Genomic DNA, 27,514 nt, shown 5'->3' on the forward strand with positions numbered 1-27,514 from the left:
AACACTTTAGTGTAGTAAGAAAGGATATGCCACTATTTCCAATTCAAAATACTTAACAGAGTTTAATGTTGTGTTCCTTGAATCATGTAGTGTAGAAAAATGTAAAGTTCTGAGTGCTGAGTTTATTTTTCAGGGCTCAGAAATTAATGGTTATGGGAAACAAGTACATAATAATAATACACTAAAGAACTGGAACAGATAACATTAAATCTTAGTTTATACATGAAAATCCTGAAATTGATAAAAAAAAATGTTTTCTTGTGTAAGAAAAAATCCCATTAATTTTTAAACACTGCCTACACATTTTGGTAAAGACTATTTTTATTCTCTTCATAGCCTTTTCCTCTTTGAAAAACTTAGTTTCATTTGTATGTTTTCCATGTTTTCTTTTTCTATATTAAAATTACTATCCTTTAAAAATCCATTGTTACTTATTGGCAATATAAATAATTTTGTGCTTTTCAATGACACCAATGTCATGTTCCAGTTGCTTCATTTCTTCTTCCAGCCTCTGCTTGTGGATCTTCTTTGGTAAGGAATCGATGAAGACCGAGAGGGACTGGAACTCCTTATGCACCTCTTCCCAGTTCTTTTTTAGCCCCTGCAAATGGTAAGGGAAACTGTAGCTACTACCGTCAACTGCCAAGGTAAAGTACATTGTAAAGTAAACTAAATAATAAAGAAGACTACACTGGTAAGCAAAATGTAAACAGGTTAAAAAACCAAACTGGCAAAAGTGACTTTTAAAATGATATGTATTTATCAAGTACTTGGCCACAGTAACAACAAATACTGTACAGAGGCCAAACCCTGTCCTGATTGTGTGCTCAGATCCCAGTGGGAGTATTTATTTGCTCTGTTTTTAATGTTACTGTACTTGTCTTACCAACAAATATGCACATGCAGAGTTATGAATAGTATAAAACTAACCTCACAGGAAATGCTTTTTGGTAAAAACAACAACTTAGAATTGGTACCCTCAGACATTAAAAAAACATTTTTGAACAGAAAATTATTTCTTAAACATTTTTAAATTTTTTTTCTTTAGAATTTTCTTTTCATACCACCATCCTCATTCTTCAACAGAAAAATCACATCAAAATATTTGATTCTGACTTGCATGGTCTTATTTTCTTGTAAATGGAATTGTACAAAATACCAAAATTCAATTTCACAAGATATTATATTTTATGTCTCTTTCAATGAATTAGAATTCCTCCTCCATAGAGCCAAGGGATCTATACTTTCCAGTAATGTATTTTAGAAATTACTGAAATGTCATTAAATGTAACACACATGCTAATTTAATAATGTAGTTAATTTTTATATTCTCAGTAACCAACAAATTCAAAATTAGGGATCTCTTAGGAGCAATAACGGTTATTTCTATCTCAGTGTTGTTACGATTTCTTATCACAGTACACTGAGGCCCCACTGACAAAATGGTATTCAACTACTAATTGAATTCATGCAATAAAATTTTGTAAATTAACACTTTATTTTATTCACTCTGGATGCATGTTATTTTTTTTTTTACAAACAAAAAAGTAAAACTGAAACTACAATAAAAGTATTGTCTTGATAATATGGTCCTTGAAAATCGTGACCATGCATTTAAGTTTATGAGATTAGAAGTGTCTTATATAATAATGCCTTCATAATAAACCCTTATAGTAAAAAATTAATCTTATCCATTGAAAGGGCCAGTCGTCTCGGGGCCTGACCACGCTGCTGGCGGCCTCGGGCACAGACTCCCCAGCCCACGGCGGGAGCCCGGCTCAGGCTGCCACCCGCCCACCGCCCCCGGACCGGACCCACGCGGCAGCAGCAGCGGTGGCGGGGCGGGGCGCGTGCCCTCGCCCGAGGAGATGGAGGAGGAGGCGATCGCTGACGCCCCCGGGAACGAGATGGAGGATGTGGACTTCCTGCCTGGGCTGGAACTGGTCGATCTACTGGACCCCCAGCAACCGGACTGGCCCCTGGAGCCCGGGCTCAGCTCGCCCTGGGGGGGGCTAGGACTGCACCCTCCATCTTGCCCTGGGTCCTCCATTTTTGGGGCGGCCGCCATGTGCTCAGGAGAGTGCCTTCTTCCCGGAAGCCCAGGCCCCTGCTGGCCACGCCCAGGATTTCTTTAAACTAACCAATGACAATCAAGGGACGTGCGCGCCATAGAGATGACCCGACTCGCGCCTGGCCAATCAGTGGGGCCCACAGTCCCCTCTCCTGCCCTCACTCCACCCTCCTTTAAAACCCCCTGTCCCATCAGGCCTCTCTCTCTCTTGGCCACTGGAGCTTACCGTTGCATCGGTGAGTGTGGCAGGGGAGCCAAACCCGGGTTTGAAATAGATGACTCTTTGCTTTTGCATCGGACTGACTGGCTCCCTGGGGGTCTTGGGAACTTTGAAATCTGGGCACAACATCCATCAATTAAATGACAATATTCCTACAGCAGGAATTTTCACCTACCCTTCTTAATATCTTTGGGGCTTAGCATGATACTGTATGTGAAATAGACATTTTAAAAATGTTTATTGATGATTATTAAGGAATTGTTAAATGTTAAGAATTTATAATGCATATGAACCCATTTCTCAACAGAAATTAATGTGGTAAGAGAACCTTTTTTTCTGTTTCTAAAAGGTCACTAGAAATGACTTTGTAGAAAGCTTTCAAAAATAATAGGTAAAGTACTATTTTTACTTCTATAAGAGATGGGATGACTATAGAAGAATACAAGTAGGTACATAGTTAATAAATACAACCATGCTCACATCCCTAATATTTTAAGTGCTTCAGATAAAATCTTGTATCAAACACTCCGATGTAAATATTATCTTTAAGTATTTTTTCAAAATAAGAAAAATACATGTTAAATCTAACATCTGGATACATTAAAAAATCTCAACATTTGTCTTATAGAAAACAAAATGATGGTCTGTAGAGTTTCAATTATTCTAGAGCTCCATCTAGTGAAAAATGTCTATTTTGTGGGTATTATTTTTAATAATTCAGGGACATGAGAATAAAAATAAAAATGTTTTTCTTCTCTGTAGGCATGTTTGTTGAAGAAGAAGGTGGGCTTCCTTACAACACTAACTACTTCAGGAAATAACAGACGCTCACCAAATTGGAAACAAATACTAATCCCTATTTCAACTTTGGTTTTCCCTGAAGAGTCATCTTTGCTGCATGGAGTTGTCACCATAACTAAAAGAGAGCCATCGAATTTGAAAGTCAAAGTGCCTGCTTTGTTAATCACTGGCGGCAGACCTTTCTTTAAGAGGTGTTCTCAAGTTACATGGAGCCAGAAGTTACAGGACCCTTACCTGCAGCACTCCTTCCCTCTCTTCATCGGAGAGCCTTTTCATGGCTGCTTTCCGGAGGCTTTCCTGGACGTAGTTATCATACTCTTCCTGAGCGTTTTTCACTTCCTCATTTCGCTTACATATATATTCAGGTGTGACACCGTAATCCTTACAAGAATTTTTCAGGGGGGGGAAAAAAAATCAGTATCCTGAATGCACTCATATACGTGTACATACCAACCAATGAAATGGTACAGACTTAAAGCCTTTACTTACAACACTGCAAACTGGCAAAATTCAGTGACTTTCCCTCTATTGGGAACTAGTTGATTCTGGTCTTTTAAAACCATTTGAGCTGTTATTTGTGGCAGCTTGTTTTCCCTCTTCTGAATGTTTCGAGACCCTGCTTCTTGGCTGATGACTCAGCCCTTACATTACCCCTAAGAGCTGGCTTTTCTTTATTGCTTATACTACTTCAGCTTTTACCTTGAAATATCTTAAATATCTTGAGGTCTCCTTCGAAAGGTTTTGTTAAATAAGATACTTACTTCCAAGGCATCATCAAAACCAACTCTTGAAAGATACAAAGCACATCTGCTTTGCCAGAAAATTGACTTGGGACCTATTTGGGGAAATGCAAAATTCTGGGCTGCTTACAAAGGCTGACAGTGAACTAGTCAGCTGTGATTCTCCCAGATCAGTGAATATGTGTGATAGTTATCACTATTTTGAGAAACAGAACTACTCCTTGTTTATTCTTCAAAAAATTATTTGTACTTGGTGCTAGATATATTTGTGAGTAAAAAAGGCAATGTTTCTGTCCTCATGGAATGTGCATTCTATGGTGAAAGAAACTCACCAAAAACAGGGTATAAAATAGGAGATTATATATATACTAGAGGCCCAAAATTTGTGCACGGGGGGGGGGGGGGGGGGAGTTGGTGTCCCTCAGCTCAGCCTGCATCCTCTCCAATCTGGGACCCCTAGGGGGATGTTCGACTGTCGATTTAGGCCCGATACCACAGGGATTGGGCCTAAACAATCTGGGACTGCTGGCTCCCAACCACTTGCCTGCCTGATTGCCCCTAACTGCTTCTGCCTGCCAGCCTGATCACCCCCTAATCACTCACCTGCCAGACTGATCAATGTCTAACTTCTCCTCTGCCATCCCAATCGCCCCCAACTGCCCTCCCCTGCCAACCTGGTTGCCCCCAACTGCCCTCCCCTGCCAGCCCAGTTGCCCCCAACTGCCTCCCCTGCTGGCCTGGTCACCCCCAACTGCCCTCCCCTGTTGGCCTGGTCACCCCTAACTGCCCTCCTCTGCTGGCCTGATTTCCCACAATTGCCCTCCCCTGCTGGCCATCTTGTGGCTGTGGGTGCCGCCATCTTTGAGGGCAGGGCAGTCAATTAGCATATTCCCTCCTTATTGGCTGTGGATGCTGCCATCTTTGCGATGGTGTGAGGGTCAATTAGCATATTCCCTCTTTATTAGATAGGATATATCTAATAAATATAAAAGGGGGAAAGAAAGAATAGGAGCTATTTTAGATAAATAACAAAAATCAGGAAAGACCTCTCTCAGGAAACAGTTGTTGGAGAGAAGGTAGTCATTAAAACTATTCAGAAATATTCTGGTTCTTCTCCCTTTGGGCATTTGGTAGGACAACACTTTCCTGCTCCCTTTGAAGTAAGACATAGTCATGTTACCTGACCTGCCAAATGTGAGTGGAAGTGACCTCAGTACCTTTTGGGTGGAAGCCTGAAGAATTACTGGGTGACTTGCCACGTTCTGTTTCTCTGGAATAGTGATGGGAGATGTTTGGGGTTGCCTGGGTTATGATATGAGGATAATAAGCAGAGCTTTCAACAACCCTCAATGGACATGTGGCACAAGGAAACTATACAACTTAGTTTGTTTTAGTTACTGAAATGTTGGAGCTTTACTATAGCATAACCCAACCAATTCTGCCTGAATAAGGGATAGAAATCCTAGTTGTGAATGTGTTCTGGAAAGTTGCAAAGCACTCAACAAATAAACTCTAAGAGCACAGTATTCTTGTTAATGCAGTGGTAAACAGTCCAATCCATTCCAGAAAACACTGAGGGAAATACCTCATTATAGTTCAGTACAGTTACTGAGGGTCATAATAATGATTTTGTGCCATCAAAAAGATTAAGTTATATTTGGCATACTCTGTTTAATAAAGGGAATCATATGATACATTTTAGGAAAGTCAACTCTCTCACAAATAGCTAAAAGCTTCAGTGATCTGAAATATTCCTATGTGTTGAATCATTAAAGAATAATGCATACTATTGATAATAATAATTGCATATATTATAATATCTACCCTTTACTGAATTTTTATTAATGGCCAGGTCTTATGTCAAGTGCTTAATATATTTTATATCACTTAATCTTCACTCTAACCCTGTGATAAATTAATAACTTGTTTAAGATCATAGAGTTAAGTAAGTGGCGGAGGTAAAATTTGAAATGATCCCTTTACTACTATTGCTATGTGCCTCAGGCAATCATCCATGCCTCATGGCACAAATGGGCAAATATATTTTTGGAACTAAAACATGAGATTTATTCACTTTTTACAAATGACCTTGCCCTTAAAAAGGACTTATGATCTCACTCACCAATAGCAGATTTTTGAAAAATATAACTAATAAGTGGAAAGTAAGTTGACCAATAATAGATTTTTTTAAAAAAATAACATAAACTGGAAGTAAGTTGAGTAAGTCCATCATGAGCCCTGATTGCTCAGCCAGCAACAAGGGGACAATAATATTGTGGTGTTTGGATGGCTTGGTAAACAAGCTCAGGTAGACATACTTAATATTTTTCTGTCTCTTTAATGTATTTTTACTTCTAATTTTCTGTTCAAGGCAGAAAATACACTGAAGTGGACAACTTAGGCAGAAGGCGCCAGAAGGAGGGGCAGACTATATGGCAATTGGTGGTATGACTATCAAAGGAGAAGGGTTTTTACATGATGGTGGAGAAATAATGGACTGGTAATAGCTTTGAAGGGCCAGGAGAGTGAAATTTCTGTTTTCCACACCCTATGGGACAAGGGCTATGTGCAGGCTCCAGGGGCCTTAGGAGGAGGAAGTATCCAGAGAAGCCTAAAATAACTGAATCGGCATGTGCTACTAACTCCTAGATTCCTGCTAACATCTTCCAAAGGTGCCTTAGCCTATGGCATGACAATTTCTCAGGGAACAAGCAGTGTCCTCTGACAACAGCCTTGAGGTTCCTGTTTGATTTTGAACAGGCACAGGATTTCTCATGGCACATCACTGGATTATCTCAACACAAGCCCCCTCATACATCAACGCAATTTTGTTTCTCTTTTTTCTCTTCCTTCCTTTCTTCCGTCTTTCTTTTTTGCCACGCCTTATTATTATTATGCACTAGTGACCCAGTGCACGGATTCATGCACATTGAAAGGAAATTAATTAGAAGGTGGCCAGTGGGGCGGGACTGGGCGAGATGGGCCAGACACACCCTGGAGCCAACCTCCTTTGGTTCCTCCCTGGCATCTGCAGAATGAGCGGGGTCCTTCTGGCAGGTGGGGTGCCTTGGCATGGCCTGTGGGGATTGGGCTGAAACCAGCTCTCCCACATTCCCCAAAGCGTCCCAGAGTGCAAGAGGGCACTCTGCAAAGTTGCTGTCGTACAGGATGTGGAACGCAAATGCGAGTGTGCAGTAAACCGGATTTGGGGCTGACAGTGCCCCAGCATCAACATAACCCACGGCCGAAGGTAGAATCGTGTGGCCCCGCAAGGAATTGGGCTCCCTCTTCTCTGGTTTCGGGGTGCATCATCCGCAAACTGCCACTGCCAAGTCACCGCAGATTGGCAGCCCCTGCATTGAGTGTTTGACCCCTGGTGGTCAGTGCATATTATAGCGACTTGTCGGACAGTGGGAGGGGAACTTAGCATATTAGCCTTTTATATATATAGATTATTATTTTTAGGGTTTTGCACTCATATTTGCCATGTGTGTTTTGCACTTATATTATCACTAGAGGCCCGGTGCACAAAAATTTGTGCACTCGGGGTTGGGAGAGGAGGTCCCTCAGCCTGGCCTGTGCCCTCTCGCAGTCTGGGACCCATCAGGAGATAATGACCTGCTGGCTTAGGCCTGCTCCCGGGTGACAGAGGGCAGGCCCAATCCCTAGGTGCAGCCCCTGGTCGGGCTCAGAGCAGGGCCCATTGGGGAGTTGGGGCACTGCCCCCTGTCATGCACAGAGCAGGGCAGATTGGGAGGTTGCGATGCCACCCTCAGTCACGCTCAGGGTAGGGCCGATTGGGGGGTTGGGGCACCGCCCCCTGTCACACTCAAGGCAGGTTCCATAGGGAGGTTGCAGCGCCACTCCTGTCATGCACAGAACAGGGCCCATCAGGGGGGTTGGGGCTCTGTACCCTGTCACACACAGAGCAGGGCCGATCAGAGGGTTGGGGCTCCGCACCCTGTCACACTGATCCCGGTGCTGGGAGGCCTCGCTGCTCTGCTGATCCCAGGGCCAGGACGCCTCTCAGCTCCCCTGATCCCTGGCCTGGAGGCCTCTCGGCTGCTGATAACCATGGCCTGTAGGCCTCTCGGCTCCGCTGATCACCGGGGCCGGGAGGCCTCTTGGCTCCGCTGATCTCGGGGCCTCCGACTCCGCTGATCGTGGGCCAGGAGGCCTCTCGGCTCCGCTGATCACCGGGGCTGGGAGGCCTCTCGGATCTGCTGATCACTGGGGCCGGGAGGCCTCTTGGCTCCGCTGATCTCGGGGCCTCCGACTCCGCTGATCGTGGGCCAGGAGGCCTCTCGGCTCCGCTGTTCACCGGGGCTGGGAGGCCTCTCGGATCCGCTGATCACTGGGGCCGGGAGGCCTCTAGGATCCACTGATCGCGGGGCCTCCGACTCCGCTGATCGTGGACCAGGAGGCCTCTCGGCTCCGCTGTTCACCGGGGCTGGGAGGCCTCTCGGATCTGCTGATCACTGGGGCCGGGAGGCCTCTTGGCTCCGCTGATCTCGGGGCCTCCGACTCCGCTGATCGTGGGCCAGGAGGCCTCTCGGCTCCGCTGTTCACCGGGGCTGGGAGGCCTCTCGGATCCGCTGATCACTGGGGCCGGGAGGCCTCTAGGATCCACTGATCGCGGGGCCTCCAACTCCGCTGATCGCGGGGCCGGGAGGCCTCTCGGCTCGGATGATAACCGGGCCTGGGGGGCCTCTAGGCTCTGCTGATCGCGGGGCTGGGTCGACTCTCGCCTCCCTGATTGCGGGGCTGGGCCGACTCTGGCCTCCGCTGATCTCGGGCCGGGAGGCCTCTCGACTCTGCTGATCCCAGGCCCTGAGGCCTCTCTGCCCTGCTGCTTCAGGGCTGTTTGGCTTCGCTCTGCTTGGAGCCTGAGTATGCAAATTAACCGCCATCTTTTAGCTTCTATAATTGAAACATTGTATCTTTTGGAGTTGTTGCTTCAGGAGCTCAGAGCACCGCAGCTGCGGGGATCCTTGACTTTCTCCATCGCTGGGGCAACCAAGCCTCCTATTCTCAGCTGCCTGGCTGCCAGCCGCCATCTTGGCTGACAGTTAATTTGCATATCTCGCTGATTAGCCAATGAAAAAGGTATCGGTCGTACGCCAATTACCATTTTTCTCTTTTATTAGTATAGGATGTGTGTTTCAAGTACCTTTATGCTCTATACTAGAGGCCTGGTGCAAAAAAAATCCCTCAGCCTGGCCTGCACCTTCTCACAGATCAGGAGCCCTCTCACAGATCAGGAGCCCACAGATCAGGAGCCCTCAGGGGATGCTTCCTGCGGGGGGGTGGGCCTAAGCTGCAGTCTGGCCTCCCTCTTTCGGGGGTGACCCATGGACCAATGGGAGGGTGGGATGGTTCTGGCTGGTTAGCGGCCGGCCCCATCCCCCCGATGACCCCTCTGCCACCACTGGTCACCATCACCTCCTGATTGCTGTCCCCTCCCTCTGCCAGCTGGTACCCACTCTGGCTGGCCTGGTGCCACCTGCTCACCAGCCCTGCCCCCCGCCGACCAGTCAGTCCACCATTTGGTCGATTTGCATATTAGGCTTTTAATATATAGGAAGTATACAAAGTAAAATAGGTTTTGTATAAGGTATTTTTTGGTAAGCTTTTTTAATTTTAAAGATCTTCTATATTTAAACAATTAAACCCAAGCTTCTATAATTTTCACTGATGAAATTCTATGTTCATCTGATTAGTGCCTTTTCAAATAGAAATGAAGGTCCCAGAGGACTATATTACTGTCCAGTGCTTTCAAGGTCCGCTTTATTTCAAACTAAAAGCAAATGAATACATTCAAGTTGAAATAATGTGAATTAGCTACATTACGCTAATAGGATGGATGGCTCTAAAGTTGTTTACTCTTCATTTTTCTCATTCTGCTACAAGACACTGAAACCTAATAACTAAATCTTAGGCTCTTCTGAAAGGTTATTCTTTTTAGACTTATAGTAATGACTGTGCTTTTAATGACTGTCCACCTAAAATTATTATATTTTAGAGAATGTTTGTTATAATTATTAAATATATTAAAAATTAAAATTAAAGAAAAATAATTAGTTTTCCTCTACTGAGCTATATGGTATTCATTTCAAGATTTGCACCAAACACAGATATCAGGAGAATGAGAACTGGTAACCTAGATAACTTGTCCCATGAGAGCACTATTACTGATAATATGGACAATTATTGTGAACATTGTATTTAAATTATTTGAATCTCAGGTCTAAAAATAATATATCACAAGGTTACCTTTTTATTGATGTACTTTGGAACTAGTCCAGAACTTTCAAGATCATGCTTGTCTCCAGTTCTTTTGTCAACGTAAATTGGTTTAGGCTTTTTAGCCACTCCCATAATGACATCGGCTGCGTTTGTATTGATAAAGTTTTTTCCACTCTGTACGCCCATGACTGGATGATCAGTCCTCAGTGGCACAGGAGGCTTTTTGGTCCCAAACCGATCAAATTTCTTTTCTGTGAAATATAATATATCCTTGTTAATATTAAACTATAAACATTGCTACTTAGTGCTATCTGTAACATCTAGATATTTTACCACTAGTATATTGGAGTTTTATTATAATATATTCAAATGTTTAAGATAAAAAATCAGTAATTGTAAGTGTAAAAATTAAGTGCAACTTAATTAATATCTCGAAGAACAGTATAAAAGTCTAAGGAAGAAGATAAGCACCCCCCAAATATATGTTAGCTAACTATTTTAACTAGCTATTGTGAAAATACTTTCTTATAAAGATTTCAACAACAAAAGTTCAGCTTTCCCATTGAAAAAAGTTCAAACTTTAAAACTTTTTTTTATGAGTATTGTCAGTATTATGAATAATTGTTTCTTCAGAGGAAAGTTACTGTAAAATCACCACATAAATAAAAAAGCTTGATGTATTGAAAGCCCAAGAATCTATTTTTTTTCCACTAAAACTACTATTAATATAAGGTACCTAACATACAGCTTAACAAATAAAGCATTACCAATATAATTGAAGTTTCCTATTCACTCCTCCCTGGTTGCAGCTCGCCTAAAATAACTGCTATGCACATTTATTTTATTTCTCTATATCAAATTCTCTTCATTAGCTGCAGGTGAAACTGTCCACTTTTACATAGTCTCTTCAACCTGACCAATCCAACTCATCTTTTTTGACAGAGCCACATCAAAATGGCTTGTAAATATATTAAAATGTAAAATAATTACTCTTTCCCCCCCTAAGGGCCAAAGGCAACAACTCTCTTGAAAAACCTTACTCAAATCTTAACCCCATCACAATTACTAGGGACTTTGACTTTATTAATTTCTGCATTGTTGGAGCATTTTATGAGCTTATATAACTTTTATTATTTATTTAAAAAATCCATACAGGTTGGGGCAAAAGTAGGTTTACAGTTGTAAAACAAATAAATAATACAATCATCTACACTAATAAAAGAGAAAAATGGTAATTGGCGTACGGCGATACCCTTTTCATTGGCTAATCAGGGCTATATGCAAATTAACTGCCAACTAAGATTGGCAGTTAACTGCCAACAAGATGGCGGTTAATTTGCATATGTAGGCACAATGCAGGGAGGCGAAAGGGAAAGCAGGAAGAAGCCCCCTGCCACTGACAGTGATCGGAAACCCAGCGGGGAGCCTTTGCCCTGCCCCCCAGCCATGATCGGAGAATCAGGTGCCTTTTCCGCCCTGGCCAGTGATAGCAGGAAGTAGGGGTGGAGCCAGCGATGGGAGCTGGGCACGGTCGAAGCTGGCAGTCCCAGGAGTTAGGGGCCCCTTGCCTGGGCCTAAAGCGGAGCCCACGATCGCGGGGCCGCTGCAGCTGTGGGTCCCCGCTGCCCAGGCCGACGCCTCAGTCAGAGGCTTCCTGCAGGGGCAGGGGCGGAGACCACGCGATCGCGGCGCCCCCCGCTGCCACTGCAGATTCCTGCTGCTCGGGCCGGACGCCTAGGCCAGAGGCATCAGGCCTGGGCAAGGGGCCGATCCTGTGATTGGAGGGTGGTGGGGGTCAATGCCTGAGGGCTCCCAGTATGTGAGAGGGGGCAGGCTGGGCTGAGGGACACTCCCCCCCCACACACACACACCCAGTGCACGAATTTCGTGCACCGGGCCCCTAGTTAATAAATAATAATACAAGAATCATCTCTCAGTTTCATGTATTCACAACTGTAAACCTCCTTGGCCCCACCCTCTACTTATTACTAAAACCAAACCTATGGACTAGATTTACCTTTTGTTGTGGGCTGAATTGTGTTCTCCCAATATTCATACATTGAAGACCTAACCTCCAGTATCTCACATTGGGACTGTGTTTGGACACAGGATCTTTTTTTTAAAAAAATATATATTTTATTGATTTTTTACAGAGAGGAAGGGAGAGGGATAGAGAGTTAGAAACACCAGTCAGCTGCCTCTTGCACACTCTCTACTGGGGACGTGCCGGCAACCAAGGTACATGACCTTGACTGGAATCAAACCCAGGACCTCTCTGTTGCAGGCCAACGCTCTATCCACTGAGCCAAACCAGCCAGAGCTAGACACAAGATCTTTAAAGCGGTACTTAAGTTAAAATGAGGTCATTAGGGTGGGCCCTAATCCAAGACACATTCAGAGGGAAGGCCACGTGGAGGGACAGGAAAAGACTGCCGCCTACAAGGGAAGAGACACCTTAGAAAAAAAACACCCTGACAGCACCTTGATCTTGGGTCCAGCCCTCAGAATTGTAGCAAAATAAACTTCTGTTACTATGAAAAAGAGTGATAAAACCTACTGGTCGGTGCAGCTTTTTCCTTTGAATGTTTCTTCAGGAAATCCTTTGGAGAAGGTACTTCAACTTTTGGTGGCCCCATAGTCTTCATTGCAGTTTTAACTTTTTTCATGTCCTCTTTCACAGCTGTCTTAAAAACTGATATGTACCTAGAATTAAAAGACGTTGCAGCATTTATATGTCTAGTAAAAAGTATTTAAAGTTTAACATAGGATATACATTTCTAATTTAAGTAAGTCTATATTCATTGGAAAATAGACAAAAAGCATAATTATCTGAACCCTGTCTTCAGGTTTAGTCAAAGCTAGAGAGAAGCTTTGCCCTAAGGAAGAGGTGCTGGGCTAAGAGGTTCATAGTATTTCCTTATTATTCTTTGAACATATGAGGCACCAATAGTGATTTTCATCTGTCTATGTGTGTGTGTGTGTGTTCTCCTCTCTCCCTCCACCCCCCCTTTTTTTTTCTGATCAGTCTGGCAAGGGGTTTATTAATTTTATTGCTCTCCTCAAAGAACCAGCTTTTCATTGATTTTCTCTAACGTTTACATATTTTCCATTTCAATAATTTTCTGCACTGATCTTTACTATTTCTTCTTATTTTGGATTTAATTTGCTTTTCTTTGTTAAGTTTTTAAGGTGCAAGTGTAGATATTTGACTTTAAACTTTTATATTTTCCTATTATAAGTATTTAAAGCTATAAAATTCCCTCTATGTATAGTTTTTAGCTGCATCCCACAAATTTTGACATGCAATCCTTTCATTTTTATTAAGCTCAGAATACCTTTTTAATTGCCTTTTGACATCTTTGACTTAGGAGCTTGTTTAGATTTTTTGATTTTCAAATATTTTGGGATTTTTTCAGATATCTTAATGATTCCTAATTATAAAAAAAAAGTGTACTTTGCTATTGTTGGCTGGAGTGTTCAATAAATGACAATTAGGTCAAACTGGTTGGTAGTGTTCTATTAATTACTGAAATCTCTGACTATAATTGTGGATTTGTCTGTTTCTTCTTATAGTTCTACTAGAGGCTCGGTGCATGAAATTCATGCATAGGTAGAGTCCCTAAGTTGGAGCATTCTGGCTACCAGCCGGGGCCTTCCTTCCCTGGCTGTTGGCCAGGCTTCCTTCATTCCACACCACCCCCTGGTGGTCAGCACATGTCATAGCAAGCAATCAAACTCCCCGTCACCAGGTTGAATTCCCAAGGCGACACTTTGCATATTAGACTTTTATATATATACTAGAGGCCTGGTGCACAAAAATTTGTGCACTGGGTGGGGGGTTCCCTCAGCCTGGCCTGCCCTGTCTCACAGTCCGGGAGTCCTCAGGGGATGTCCTACTGAAAGCTTAGGCCCACTCCCCACTGGGAGCGCACCTAAGCCACAGTCTGGCCTACCTCTGCAGGAGGCAACCCTGGCCGATCAGGGGAAGGCACTGCCCCCATCATCCCACAGCTGCTGCCACTGCCTGCCTTCAGCCCTTGCAGTGCTGAGGCTTTGTCTGGAAGGACATTTGACTTTCTGGTCTAATTAGCATATTATGGTTTTATTATTATAGATAGACTAGAGGCCTGGTGCACAAAAATTTGTGGGGGTGGGAGGTCCCTCAGCCTGGCCTGTGCCCTCTCGCAGTCTGGGACCTCTCAGGGGATGACCACCTGCTGGCTTAGGCCCGCTCCCCAGGGGATTGGGCCTAAGATGGCAATCAGACATCCCTCTGGCAGCCCAGCAGCCCTCGGGGGATGTCCACTTGCCAGCGGGGAGCAGGCCTAAACTGCAGTCGGACATCCTTAGCGCTGCTGAGGAGGCAGGAGAGGCTCCCACCACCACCGCTGTACTGGCAGCCATCAGTCTGGCTTGTGGCTGAGCAGAGCTCCTCCCATGTGAGAGCACCCTGATCACCAGAGGGCAGTTCCTGCATTGAGCGTCTGCCCCCTGGTGGTCAGTGTGTGTCATAGTGATCAGTCATTCCCAGTCCTTCTGCTGTTAGGGTCAGTTTCCATATTACCCTTTTAGTATATAGGACAGAGGCCTGGTGCATGGGTGGCGGCTGGCTGGTTTGCCCTGAAGGGTGTCCTGGATCAGGGTGAGGGTCCTGCTTGGGTACCTGGCCAGCCTGGGTGAGGGGATGATGGCTGTTTGCAGCTGGTCACACCCCCTTCAGGGTGGGGGTCCCCACTGGGGTGCCTGGCCAGTCTGGGTGAGGGGCTGATGGCTGTTTTCAGGCTGGTGGGTGACTGAAGCTCCCAGCCTCTCCTTTTTTCTTTTTTTTTTATTCTGGGATTAATTTACCTTCTATAGCTGTCACTGGAGCTGAGTGCAGGCTCCAGCTCTGAGGCTGTTGCCAGCTGAAAGCAGGTACCTGGGTTTGTTTATATTCTATAATTGAAATTCTGTTGCCATCACTGGCCACTCTAAGCTCTGATGCCGCACTGGCTGAAAGCAGGTTTCTGGGGTTTGTTTAGGTTCTATAATTGCAACATTGTTTCATCCGGAGCTCAGAGCTGAGCTGCGGCAGGTGGGGAACGTTGACTTCCTCCATCAATGGAGTAAGCAAGCCTCATGTTCATGTTCGCATCAGCTGCCTGGCTGCTGGCCGCCATCTTGGTTGGCAGTTAATTTGCATATCTCCCTGATTAGCCAATGGGGAGGGTAGCAAAGTTATGGCTAATTACCATGTTTCTCTTTTATTAGATAGGATTAGTTTTTGTTTTATATATTTTTGACACTGCCAGTAGGTGTGTAGTATTTAGGATTACCATATCTTCTTGAAAAACTAACCACTTCATCATTGCTTTTTAATGCTTTTTAAACCTGCAAAAATTTTGTATTTTAAAATCTCCTCTGTCTGATATGAATATAACCACTCCAGCATTCCTTTGATTTGTGGTGACATAGTATTTTTCCATTCTTCAACTTTTTACTTATTTGTGTCTTTATTTTTAAAGTTTTTTTTTAATGGAGAGCAAAGAATTTTTATTCTTTCTAACAATCTCTTTTACATGGCATGCTTAGACCGTTCACATTTAATATGATTTTTATATTCACATTTAAGTTTTCCACCTTGCTGTTTGTTTTCTGTATATCCTATTGTTCATTCATCTTTTTAAAAAAATCCTGCCTTATTTTTATTTATGTTTGGATTTTGTTTTTCTCTTGTGAAAATTCTAAGGTTTACTATAAATATATATGTTTAACTAATCACAGGCTACATTCAAATAATGTTATACCACTTCACATGTGGTATAAGAACCTTATAAAAGAATACTTGCATTTATCCCTCTCCCAATCTTTGTCCTAATGTGGTAATATATTTTACTTCTATATAGGTTATAAAACCCACAATCATTGTGATAATTTTCCTTTAAGAATCTCTTTAATCATATTTTAAAGAAATTTTAAAAGAAAAAATATTTATACATATCCAGGGTGTCCCCGAAATGTATACACACTTTGATAATTATTCATTCCAATGAATTAAATCTGAAAAGAAAGAAATGTCTGAGCTATCAGCTGTTAAAGTGTGTATACATTTTTGGGGGGACACTCTGTATTTCCCATTTTCAGTGTTATTTCATTGTGTAAATTCACATTTCATTGTGTAAATTCACATTTCTGACTCATACCCTTTCTTGTGTATTAAGAACATTTTAACTTGCGACTTCTATTGTTTCTGATAAGATATTTGCTGTCCTTTTTTTTATTTTTTAAAATTTTTTTATTGACTTTTTACAGAGAGGAAGGGAGAGAGAGAGTTAGAAACATCTATGAGAGAGAAACATCGATCAGCTGTCGCCTGCACACCCACTACTGGGAATGTGCCCGCAACCAAGGTACATGCCCTTGACCGGAATCAAACCTGGGACCCTTGAGTCCTCAGGCCAACGCTCTATCCACCGAGCCAAACTGGTCAGGGCTGCTGTCCTTCTTTCTTCCTCTTTATGCAATGGGTTTTCCTTTCCTATGGCTACTTTTAAGATTTTGTTTCTTTATTATTGGTTTTAAGAAATTTGATTGTAATGTCCCTTGGTATGGTAATGTTTTTCTCCTTTTCTTTTTTTTCTTCCTCCTCTTTCTTTATTATGATTCCTGGATTTAGGGATTTCATTAAGTCTGCCAAATTTTTTTGCAATTAGTAAAATATTTATTCTGTTTACCCACCACTCTCCTCCCTTTCTGCCATTCTATTTACATTTATGTTAGGCAGCTGATATTTTTTACAGGTCACTGATTCATTTTCCTTTTCCATTTTTTTTGTTTTATTTTGTATTGTTTTATTATTATAACTTCACATTCAACAATATTTTCTTCAGTTTCTTGGATGCTGTTAATCAGTGTTCTATTTTCATTTTAGACATAGTATTCTTTATTCTATAAGTTATATTTGGGTCTTTTTCAAAATCCTTTCATTTTTCCCTGCATGTTGCTCATGTTTTCCTCCTCTAACTCTTTGAACACACAGAGAATATTTAAAATAGTGGTTGTCATATCCTTCTCTACTAATTCTCGCATTGATACCAATTCTTTGTCTGTTTGTATTTACTGACTTTTCTCTTGGTTATGCATTATATTTCTGAATCCAGAAGAGCTTTGGTCTAGTTCTAGTTTGGCTCCACTATTGAGGCAATATGAGTACACTCCTCAATGCCCTGTGTCTTAGGTGTTTCCACTCTGGCTGGTGGGAATATGAATTTTATTTGGCTCTGTTGCCTTCTGTTAGTTATTTCCCTGACCTCAGTAGTTTCATCACATACTTCCATACCTCTCTACCCCTCTCTTTCTTTCTCTCTCTCTCCCCACCCCCGCAGTGCTTTGCTGTGAATTCTACATGCCTTGTCTTGGCCTTCCTGAACCTAAACTCTGTCTTCTTAACTCAGGAAACTGCTGGATTTTGTTTCAATTCCTCTCCCCTGGGCTTTGCCCTATAAATTCTCTCCAGAGAATATGTTGGAGCAATTGTAGGGCTTCTTTCCCTTTTCTTAGGGATGACTGCTCTGTGCTGCCTATTGTCCAGTATCTGAAAACCATTGTTTTTTTTTATATATTTTCTGTTGTTTTAGTTGTTTAAGGTGAGAAAGTAAATTCCATCCTTGATTGGAAGCAGAAGTTCACCACATTTAGCAACTTGTATTCTCTTCATACTTATGTGGATACGTTTGTTTGAAGAAACATGAGGTGGTTTCTTTCTTTTAGGGGCCTTTCCTCAATCTTGAACTCAATGCCTAGGAACCAATTACGGTCCACACTGAACAAACTCATTAGATAGATAAGGTTCAACCCAAACCTGTGTCTTCAAATTTCCACAAAAGTTGGAATTGTCAGATATGATCTTTTGGTTAATAAAATATTCCTTTGGGGGAAAAAAGAAGTAGGTGTACTTTCACCACTTTTTAATTTGCAATCTTGTGATTCAATACATTAGCTTGTGTGAGCTCAAAGTTTACCCATCTGTTACAGAAAACAAGATATTAATGATACATCTTTATTTTTCTAAATTATAAAAAAGTGAAACTAATAGAATGTCAATTACATCTCAATTTTAAAAATTAATAAAAATCTAGGTTCCCCCTTCTCCTCAATCCATTTCCAGAATAAATTTTGTTTTCTGTATTTCTATTTATGTATAAATTGTAACTTAATTTTAAAATTTTAACACATGTGATCTTTTCCCATATTAGTACATGTAAAGCTTATACTTTCTTCTCAATAACTACATTTTATTCAATTTTCTGGATGGTGTGGTTTTATTATAAAGATCTAGAAAATGACTTTATTAGATAATTGGCCATACATTCTACCTTTTATTAGATGTGATCTATGGATTATTCTAAAACAAAAATTATCATCTTCAAAAAACATACCATAATTGCATTTATTTTATTGCTAATAATCACCACTTAGTGAGTCATATCAACTTTCTAGATATACATTTTAAGGTAGTTTATCTTAATTACACTCAGATAAATATGGACCAAAATTTGGGACAGGCCCTAACCGGTTTGGCTCAGTGGATAGAGCGTCAGCCTGCGGACTGAAGGGTCCCAGGTTTGATTCCAGTCAAGGGCATGTACCTTGGTTGTGGGCACATCTCCAGTGTGGGGTGTGCAGGAGGCAGCTGATCAATGTTTCTCTCTCATTGATGTTTCTAACGCTCTATCCCTCTCCCTTCCTCTCTGTAAAAAAACAATAAAATATATTTTTAAAAAATTGGGACAGTTTGATAAAGCTTGATTGAGATTTTTTTCCCCTAATACATTACTTTGTGTATTAATGGTTAACTACTTTTCTTTTCTTTCTTTTTTTAAATTTGGGCCAATAGTATTGCAATGTTTCTCTGTTGCACAGAACTTTAAAACCTAGACTATATTAGAAAATCCTTCCAATTATTTCTTGAAGAGAATTTTGTCAACATACATAAAAACATCTTAAGCCTATTTAAAGGCACTGAAGTGATAGTCTTCAGTTCAGCCTCATGACTATATCAAGTAATTCAATTTCCATAAATGGATGTCAAGTCTACTCCTACCTTGGTGGGTTGTCAAGGCTATGCTTAGTTGACATCACATATATGTGTCATTGAATATAATGTTGATCTCACTGCTGCTCAATACTTATTGCAAGCTGATGAGAGAAATAATAAATATGGTAGATTATCAAAAGGATATGTAGTTAATGTTTTCACTTAGATCTGTGCTGTACAATACAGTAGCTACCAACCACATGTGGATATTGAGCACTTGAATTGTGGTTATGTTATATTCTTAAGTCATAGTATTTTAGATATATTGGGTTAAATATGTCATTAAAATTAATTTTACATGGTTTTTTCTACTTTTAAATGTGGCTATTAGGAAATAAAAAATTACACATGTGGCTCACATTTTATTGGATAGTACTCAGGTAGAGATCAGAAAAATTATTCACTGACTCAAACAATATAGTGATATAATTGCATATATCATATCCAGACACATCATATCCATGCCTCTGCGTTGCTTTTGTTATGTTTTGGCATGTGGCCACTGGTCAATAATGAGAGCAATATTAGACCTATGAAACTCAGTGTATTTAATGTAAAAGTGCGGCTAAAATCTTTATTACATTACACACATCGTTTCTCCTCTCTATGAACCAAGGAGGACGTATAATCCTGGCTTCATACCAAGATTACTTCTCAGCTACTGCTTTGCTTTCGTCTTATGGAAAATGTGACTTACACTGTAAGTGACCTTTAGAGGATCATGGGAAGCATGTTTTTCCTTTGTGGGTTGCCCAGTTTCTAGTTAGCACTGAATCAAATTTATACCAGACTTCAAGCAAACTTACAATATTTTAAAGCATACATTTCATGTACAAGGAATTTAATGCTCATTTGTGGTATTATTTTATTTTTCTATCATTATTTTTTATTTGCTTTGATATCCTAATTTTAAAAATCTTATTACATTATAATGTGGAAATGTGTAAATAAATACTAAACACTATCTAATACATGTTAAATTATCTGAAGACTAAAATATAGATGCTATTGAAGCAGTAGGTATTCATTAGGTTTGTTTCAATTACTCAGATTAAAAGCAGTGTGCAAACTGATTAAAGTTATATGCTCTGATGTCAGACTTATCATTCAATCTTAGCTCTTGTTCATCCTAGCTGCCCTAATGTTCTGGGCCTGAGTTTCTCCTTTCCTACAACTGAGCTAATACGACTCATCTCATAGGGTTCTTGTGAAAATTAAGTAATGATTGTATAAAACAGACCAGTTCCTGGCACATTATAAACATTAATACATCGAACAAATTATCATTATTTTTATTAGTGGTATTCTTATTGTTACTATCATTACTGGATATTCATCTTGCTTAAATAAAAAAACACACCTGTTTGACCTGGGGGATAGTCTACAACTAACAAGATGGCGTCCGGAAGCCACGGAGCTGGAGCACGCAGGAGGTGCTGCGGCCAGCATGCAAACAGCCATCACCTCCTCACCCAGGCTGGCCAGGTACCCCAGGGGGAACCCCCACCCTGAAGGGGCTGTGGCCAGCCTGCAAACATCCATTAGCCCCTCACCCAGGATGGCCAGGCAATCTACACTAATAAAAGAGAAAAATGGTAATTGGCGTACGGCGATACCCTTTTCATTGGCTAACCAGGGCTATATGCAAATTAACTGCCAACTAAGATTGGCAGTTAACTGCCAACAAGATGGCGGATAATTTGCATATGTAGGCACAATGCAGGGAGGCAAAAGGGAAAGCAGGAAGAAGCCCCCTGCCACTGACAGTGATCGGAAACCCAGGGGGGAGCTAAGAGCTGGGGGGCAGGGCAAAGGCGGCCCTGGGGCCGCCTTTGCCCTGCCCCCCAGCCATGATTGGAGAATCAGGCGCCTTTTCCGCCCTGGCCAGTGATAGCAGGAAGTAGGGGTGGAGCCAGCGATGGGAGCTGGGCATGGTTGAAGCTGGCAGTCCCGGGAGCTAGGGGTCCCTTGCCTGGGCCTAAAGCGGAGCCCACGATCGTGGGGCCGCTACAGCTGCAGGTCCCCGCTGCCCGGGCCGGACGCCTAGGCCAGAGGCGTTAGGCCTGGGCAGGGGCGGAGCCTGCAACCGCGGGGAGCTGGGGGTCCCCTGCCCAGGCCTGACACCTCTGCCGGAGGCCTCAGGCCTAGTCAAGGGGCCGATCCGGTGATTGGTGATCGGAGGGTGATGAGGGTCAACTCCTCTGGCCGAGGCATCAGGCCTGGGCAAGGGGCCGATCAGGCGATCGGAGGGTGATGGGGGTCTACGCCTCTGGCCGTGGCATCAGGCCTGGGCAAAGGGCAGAGCCAGCAATCGGAGGGGTCTGGGAGTCCCCTGCCCAGGCCTGATGCCTGGGCCAGAGGCATCAGGCCTGGGCTGGGGGCAGAACCAGTGATGGGGGGAAATGAGGGTCCCCTGCCCAGGCCTGATGCCTCTGTCAGAGGCGTCAGGCCTGGGCAAGGGGCCGATCCTGCGATTGGAGGGTGATGGGGGTCAACGCCTGAGGGTTCCCAGTATGTGAGAGGGGGCAGGCTGGGCTGAGGGACACTCCCCCCCACACACACACCCAGTGCACGAATTTCGTGCACCGGGCCCCTAGTCCTATATAATAAAAGGATAATATGTAAATTGACCCTAACAGCAGAACAACTGGGAATGACTGGTCACTATGACCCACACTGACCACCAGGGGGCAGATGCTTAATGCAGGAGCTGCCAGTACAGCGGTGGTGGTGCGAGCCTCTTCCACTGCTTCAGCAGCGATAAGAATGTCCAACTGCAGCTTAGGCCTGCTCCCCGCCAGCAAGTGGACATCCCCCAGGGCTCCTGGGCTGCCAGAGGGATGTCTGACTGCCAGCTTAGGCCCAATTCCCCATGGAGTGAGCCTAAGCCAGGAGGTGGTCATTCCCCGAGGGGTCCCAGACTGCGAGAGGGCACAGGTCAGGCTGAAGGACCTCCCCAAGTGCACAAATTTTTGTGTACCGGGCCTATATATATATATATATATATATATATATATATACACACACACACACACACACACACACACACATACACATATATGTATATATGTTTGTCAAGAATGAATATATATATAAGCATGAGAAGTGCACTTGGGTAAAAACACACAAGAGATGAAGAAAAGTATTATTATTGTGTAAGTCCGCAGAGAGAGATAGCCAGATGAAAAACCTGAATATTGACTTCCAGAACTAATTAAAAAACTGCCCAAGACCATATATTACAGAATGGGAATTTTAGCATAAAATTTCATTATGCTAAAACAAAAACATTTGGATATTCTAAATTTTCTGTGAATATAAATTCACTTAAAAGAACTATTGTTTTCCCCAATTACTGGCTATACTTAGCAAAGAAGGTAAGAACCTCAGAAGAAAGTAACTATGTCATCTATGTCATCTAAAATTTCATAATAGTCAAGATTGCTTAGCAAACTCAGATATATAACTGGAGTTTAAACAAAAAGATGTTACAAACCTTCAGAAAATACAGTATAACAGCATTAAAATGGAATAAAATGGAAGGTAGTTCAAGAAAAATGCGAAGCTCCAAAAATGAAATTCTGACTACATGTCGGAATTATCCCAATGAAAACCAAAAAGGCATAAAAAAGGAAACAACTACTGGGTGCTTATGACATTAAATATTTCATTTTCAAAATGCATGTATACAGAAACTCCATGCTGGTGAGCCTGATGTCAATTTCAAAGAGCTTCTAAAAATTCGTAGAGCAGCAATGATAGCATGAGCCACTTGGAGTTTCAGGTCACTGAAATGAAGATCTTTTGTTTTTGAAATGGGAAAGCAACTTTCTCAATGTAATTTTTATGTTTATTATTTATTTATTTAATATATTTTTATTGATTTCAGAGTGGAAGGGAGAGGGAGAGAGAGACAGAAACATCAATGATGAGATGATATCATTGATGGGCTGCCTCCTGCATGCCTCCTACTGGGGATTGAGCCACAGCCCAAGCATGTGCCCTTGACCGGAGTCAAATCCAGGACTTTTCAGTTCACAGTCCAATGCTCTATTCACTGAGCAAAACCAGCTGGGGTATGAAGATCATTTTTAAGAAATATAAGACTCAAAAATCAGGAAAATATTTTAGACATAATATACACCTTGATGTTAGTAAAGCCCTTTATTAAATCCTTATTGATAAGGTAGAGAAATATGAACTGATTAATGAATGCATTTGGATGACTGACTGAATCCTCAGAAACATTTATTGCTGTCAGTCTAGAAAGAAATATCTAGTAGCCTATTAAAGTGCAAGGTACTAGCCCTATTCAATGATGGATAGAGATATAAAATACGTTGGATCTGCAAATGTCACAAAGCTGGGAGGGATGGTTAAGAGAGTGTATGAAAGATTCAAAATTCAAAACTAGCTCCATAGATTAATGATAAGTTTAGATAAAAAAGAACCAGCTACACAAGTATAGGATGGGAGAGACTAAACTTAGTCATAATTCATGTGGGAATTTCAATGTGAAACAATGATAGGACGTGACTGCCATAATGTTAATGGATGCATAAATAAAAGTATTGTGCATCAAGGAATGCAGGTCAGAAGTCAACATTCAGGCCATATTGGAATATTACTTTCAACAAAAGGGAAAGAGAGAATGATTAGAGATATTAAGTAACGAGTTATCAATAGAAGGGTCACACATTTGGTGATGATCTTGGAAACCATCGCATACATCATGAGCAACTGAAGTTCTTTAAAAAAAAATATTTTATTGATTTTTTACAGAGAGGAAGGGAGAGGGATAGTTAGAAACATCGATGAGAGAGAAACATCGATCAGCTGCCTCCTGCACACCCCCTACTGGGGATATGCCCACAACCAAGGTACATGCCCTTGACCAGAATTGAACCTGGGACCCTTCAGTCTGCAGGCCGATGCTCTATCCACTGAGCCAAACGGGTGAGGGCAGCAACTGAAGTTTTGAAAACTGATTAATGGTTTCTCATTAACTTTAACATGTGTTGTTTTTTTGTTAATCATCACCCAAGGATATTTTTCATTGATTTTCTTTAGAGAGGGTGGAAGGGAGATAGGGAGGGGTAGAAGGAGTGGGGAAAGAAAGAGAGAAATAGAGTGAGGGACAGAAACAGAGAGAGAAGAGAGAGAGAAAAATGTCAATGTGAGAGAGACACATTGATTGGTTGCTGAAACCTGAAACACAGTCATGCCTTTACCTGAGAATCTGAACCCGAGACTCTTCAGTGCTCAGGGCCAATGCTCTAACCATTGAGTAACACCAGTCAGGGCTGACTTTAACATTTTTATATCTTAAGTCCCAGCTTATAGTTCCACTGCAAAAGGTTGCCCTTCACCCCACTTTGGTTACATATATCTATCTGGTAACATTTATTTAATTTAGTATATCAATATTTTAATGTTTATATTTTTGTTTGCTAAGGAAACTAAACTCTGATGTATGGGAGAGCACAGTACAGTCAATTTTTGATTTCTCCCAGGAATCCAACTCTTTATGAAAGCTGGACAATCACCTTGCCAGTCTTGCAAAGAGCCACCGAGAGTTTTCTTGAAGCTGGATTTATAACTCAGTAATACAGATAAGCCTTATAGCTTAATGCATTTCTTATGGTTATATAATTTTACTATCAGTAAGGAGATTCAGACAAGTTTGTGTTAGTGTGGTGAGAAAAAAGTGTGATTAATTATGCTCTGTTGTTTTTTTTTATGAATTAGCGGTTTTCGTGCATGCCGTCAAATTAAAAACTCCTCATCGTTGTTGCTGACAGTGTAGGCTGACTTAACAGAGAAAGTTGTGTGGCATCACATTTAGATGCCTTCTAGTCCCTTCACCATGAGTTCCTTTTTCCTACACACTCCTTCAGAGCAAACCAAAATGTTTGCGCTGTCACTGCAACACTCCCCAAGGGCAATATTATACACCTAATAGGGGCTCAGTCAATGCTTGCCAAATGAAGAATGATTGTTCCTATAAAATTTCTTGAAAAAATCACCTAGATGCATAGTAAAGCTTTTAAATTTACCAAAGGCCAGAACACCTGTCTAATACAGTATCTTACCATTCAAATTCAGTCCTCTATAGAAACCACAACCTACCAGTGGGTTATAGGGAGGAGGAGCTTTATCTTGTACAATATATAGGAATTTTGGACCCAAAGTCCATTTACCAATAGTTAATTTGAACACTCCTCATAAACTGTGCACCGGTATCATATCTTCTTACTTTATATTCCCCTTTGCAATGTCTACTAGATTTTGAAAAACTAATGGAAGTCAATGTAGGTACTGCTCTGGTTAAAACAAAGAAACTCTGGCTGGTGTTGCTCAATGATTAGAGTCTCATAGGTGCACCAAAGGGTTTCCAGTTCAATCCCCAGCTCAGGTCATGGTACATTAGGGAGGTGATGTATCATTCTCACATGGATGTTTCTCTCTCCTCTCTTCTCTCTTCTCTCTCTCTCTCTCTCTCTCTCTCTCTCTCTCTCTCTCTCTCTCTCCTTCCCTCCCTCCATTCCTCCCCTCCCTTCCACTCTCTCTAAAAAATAAATGGAAAAAATATCCTTGGGTGAGGAATAACAAAAATATAAAAATTAAAAAATGGAACCTCTTATTGAAGATGTAAATATTAGTAAAAATAATTGACCATTAGACTGAAAGGGGCCCTAAAGACTCATTTCTTTTACAATAACAAGTGAAAATTTATTCATGATCCCAAAACCAATTAGTTGAAGCCCCTGTTTGTTTTTTCTCCTAGCCCAGCGCTCTTTCAATGTGGTTTTCACTTAAATCAGGAAAAGGACAAAGGTAAAAGACAGCCAAGTACTAGGAGAAATGAGATTTCCTCTATTACCTACTTCTTTTCTCCCCATAGATTTAAATAAGTTCTAAGTCTCTACACAGGAGTGTAAATGTATGTTTAGTTTGTGATGACCTTTTTGAAACTGGGGAATTTAAGAGGTCCTATCACCTATGTAAAAATTTTAACTGAGTTACATATTTTTGGTTCTCCATCCACTCTTCCTTCCATCTATAAGACCCGTAAAAGACCTTAGAAACTATCCAGTCTGTCTATTTTGTTTCACCGATCAAAACATTGAGGCTCAGAAACAAATTTATATTTGACAATAATCTTAGGGGAAAAATAAGTACTACACCCTTAGAAAAAGAGCAGTCAGAAATAAAACAAGGAACTCCTGAAACCAAATATGAAATATCCTAACACAGGATAATAAAATTGTGATATTTTTCAACAAGAAATTTCACATTATTATATACCACATATCATGTGTGAACAATCAGATAAATTATAAAAGTCACATGCCCTATTACAGGAGACTACCATAAAATGGCACTGGATCGCCCTCTCTGAATTTTGAGATACTGAGTAGCTAGATTTTGCAACCTTTTCTTTAAGAAGTTATCATTCAAGGTTACTTCATTGAGACAAAAGTATTTTTTATTTCTTTTTAAAAGTCATATGATGCTTTGATTAATCCTGAAATAGAAGAATTATTCCGCATTCTTGTTTCAAGCGATAATCTTGTATTGCCTACATACCTAGGAGGCGGGGGAGGCTCCTTCCAGTCACTGGGTATGAGGTTGTAAATGCTCTCAGAAGGGCATGTTGGATCCATGGCCACCAAACGGCTCCTCAAAACTACTTTTTTTTTTTTTTTAAATGAAAATACCAGTATCTCTGTCCCTTTCTTCACTGCATCCCCTTTCCTTTCCTACTCTCTTGCCTTCTCAAGGAACTAAGGTTTCTCTCTTTCACACAGTTCCCCTTTGACCCCTTTTTGCCGTCCTCTCTTGGGAAGAGGATACTCTTTCTATTCCTCTTGGGGTTGCTGAGCGTCTAGACCGCGCGCTTGCCATGGAAACAGTTACTAGGCAACGGGGAAGTGGGCGGCTCCACTGCAAACCATGCTTCCTCTCTCCCGTCACCGCAGCTCAATTCTTCTAACTGGAAAGCTCCATGAGGAAACCACCGTTTATATGTGCCTTTGGGAGTAATGGGGTGAAAAACGGCGTCCCCATAAAAATGTTGCTTTTTTCTGTCTCTGTATATGTGGAGAAAGATTCAGACACAAAAGCCCAGCGAGCGCGCTGAAGTCACACAATAAGGCTCTTGTGCGCAGGTCCCAATTCCGGCAGGGGCGGGGCCAGCGGCTGAGGCCACGCTGACGCACGGCCCACGTGGAGAGCCGACCAGGTAGGGGCGGGGCCGGAGTTGGCTCGTAGGTGGAGCCTGACGAGAGTCACGTGCCTGACGCTGGGCGGCTCCGGAGGTGGGTGTGGCGCGCGGGAGCGCAAGGCTGCACCGGCGC

The 27,514-nt window shown here is 42.0% G+C and overlaps 1 protein-coding gene across 1 annotated transcript; it reads right to left on the bottom strand.

Moving 5' to 3' along the window:
* ENKUR (enkurin, TRPC channel interacting protein) lies at positions 1-27,513 on the bottom strand. The gene is made up of 5 exons (XM_059660920.1): positions 26,745-27,513; positions 12,636-12,781; positions 10,106-10,329; positions 3,327-3,473; positions 1-601 (listed from the first exon to the last, which is right to left on the bottom strand). Exons 1-5 carry the CDS (start codon positions 26,819-26,821, stop codon positions 428-430), a joined length of 768 nt encoding a protein of 255 aa, XP_059516903.1. The 5' UTR covers positions 26,822-27,513; the 3' UTR covers positions 1-427.
* Position 27,514: the final 1 nt, after the last annotated feature.

Source organism: Myotis daubentonii, chromosome 1 (genome assembly GCF_963259705.1).
Source record: "Myotis daubentonii chromosome 1, mMyoDau2.1, whole genome shotgun sequence".
Lineage (NCBI taxonomy): Eukaryota > Metazoa > Chordata > Mammalia > Chiroptera > Vespertilionidae > Myotis > Myotis daubentonii.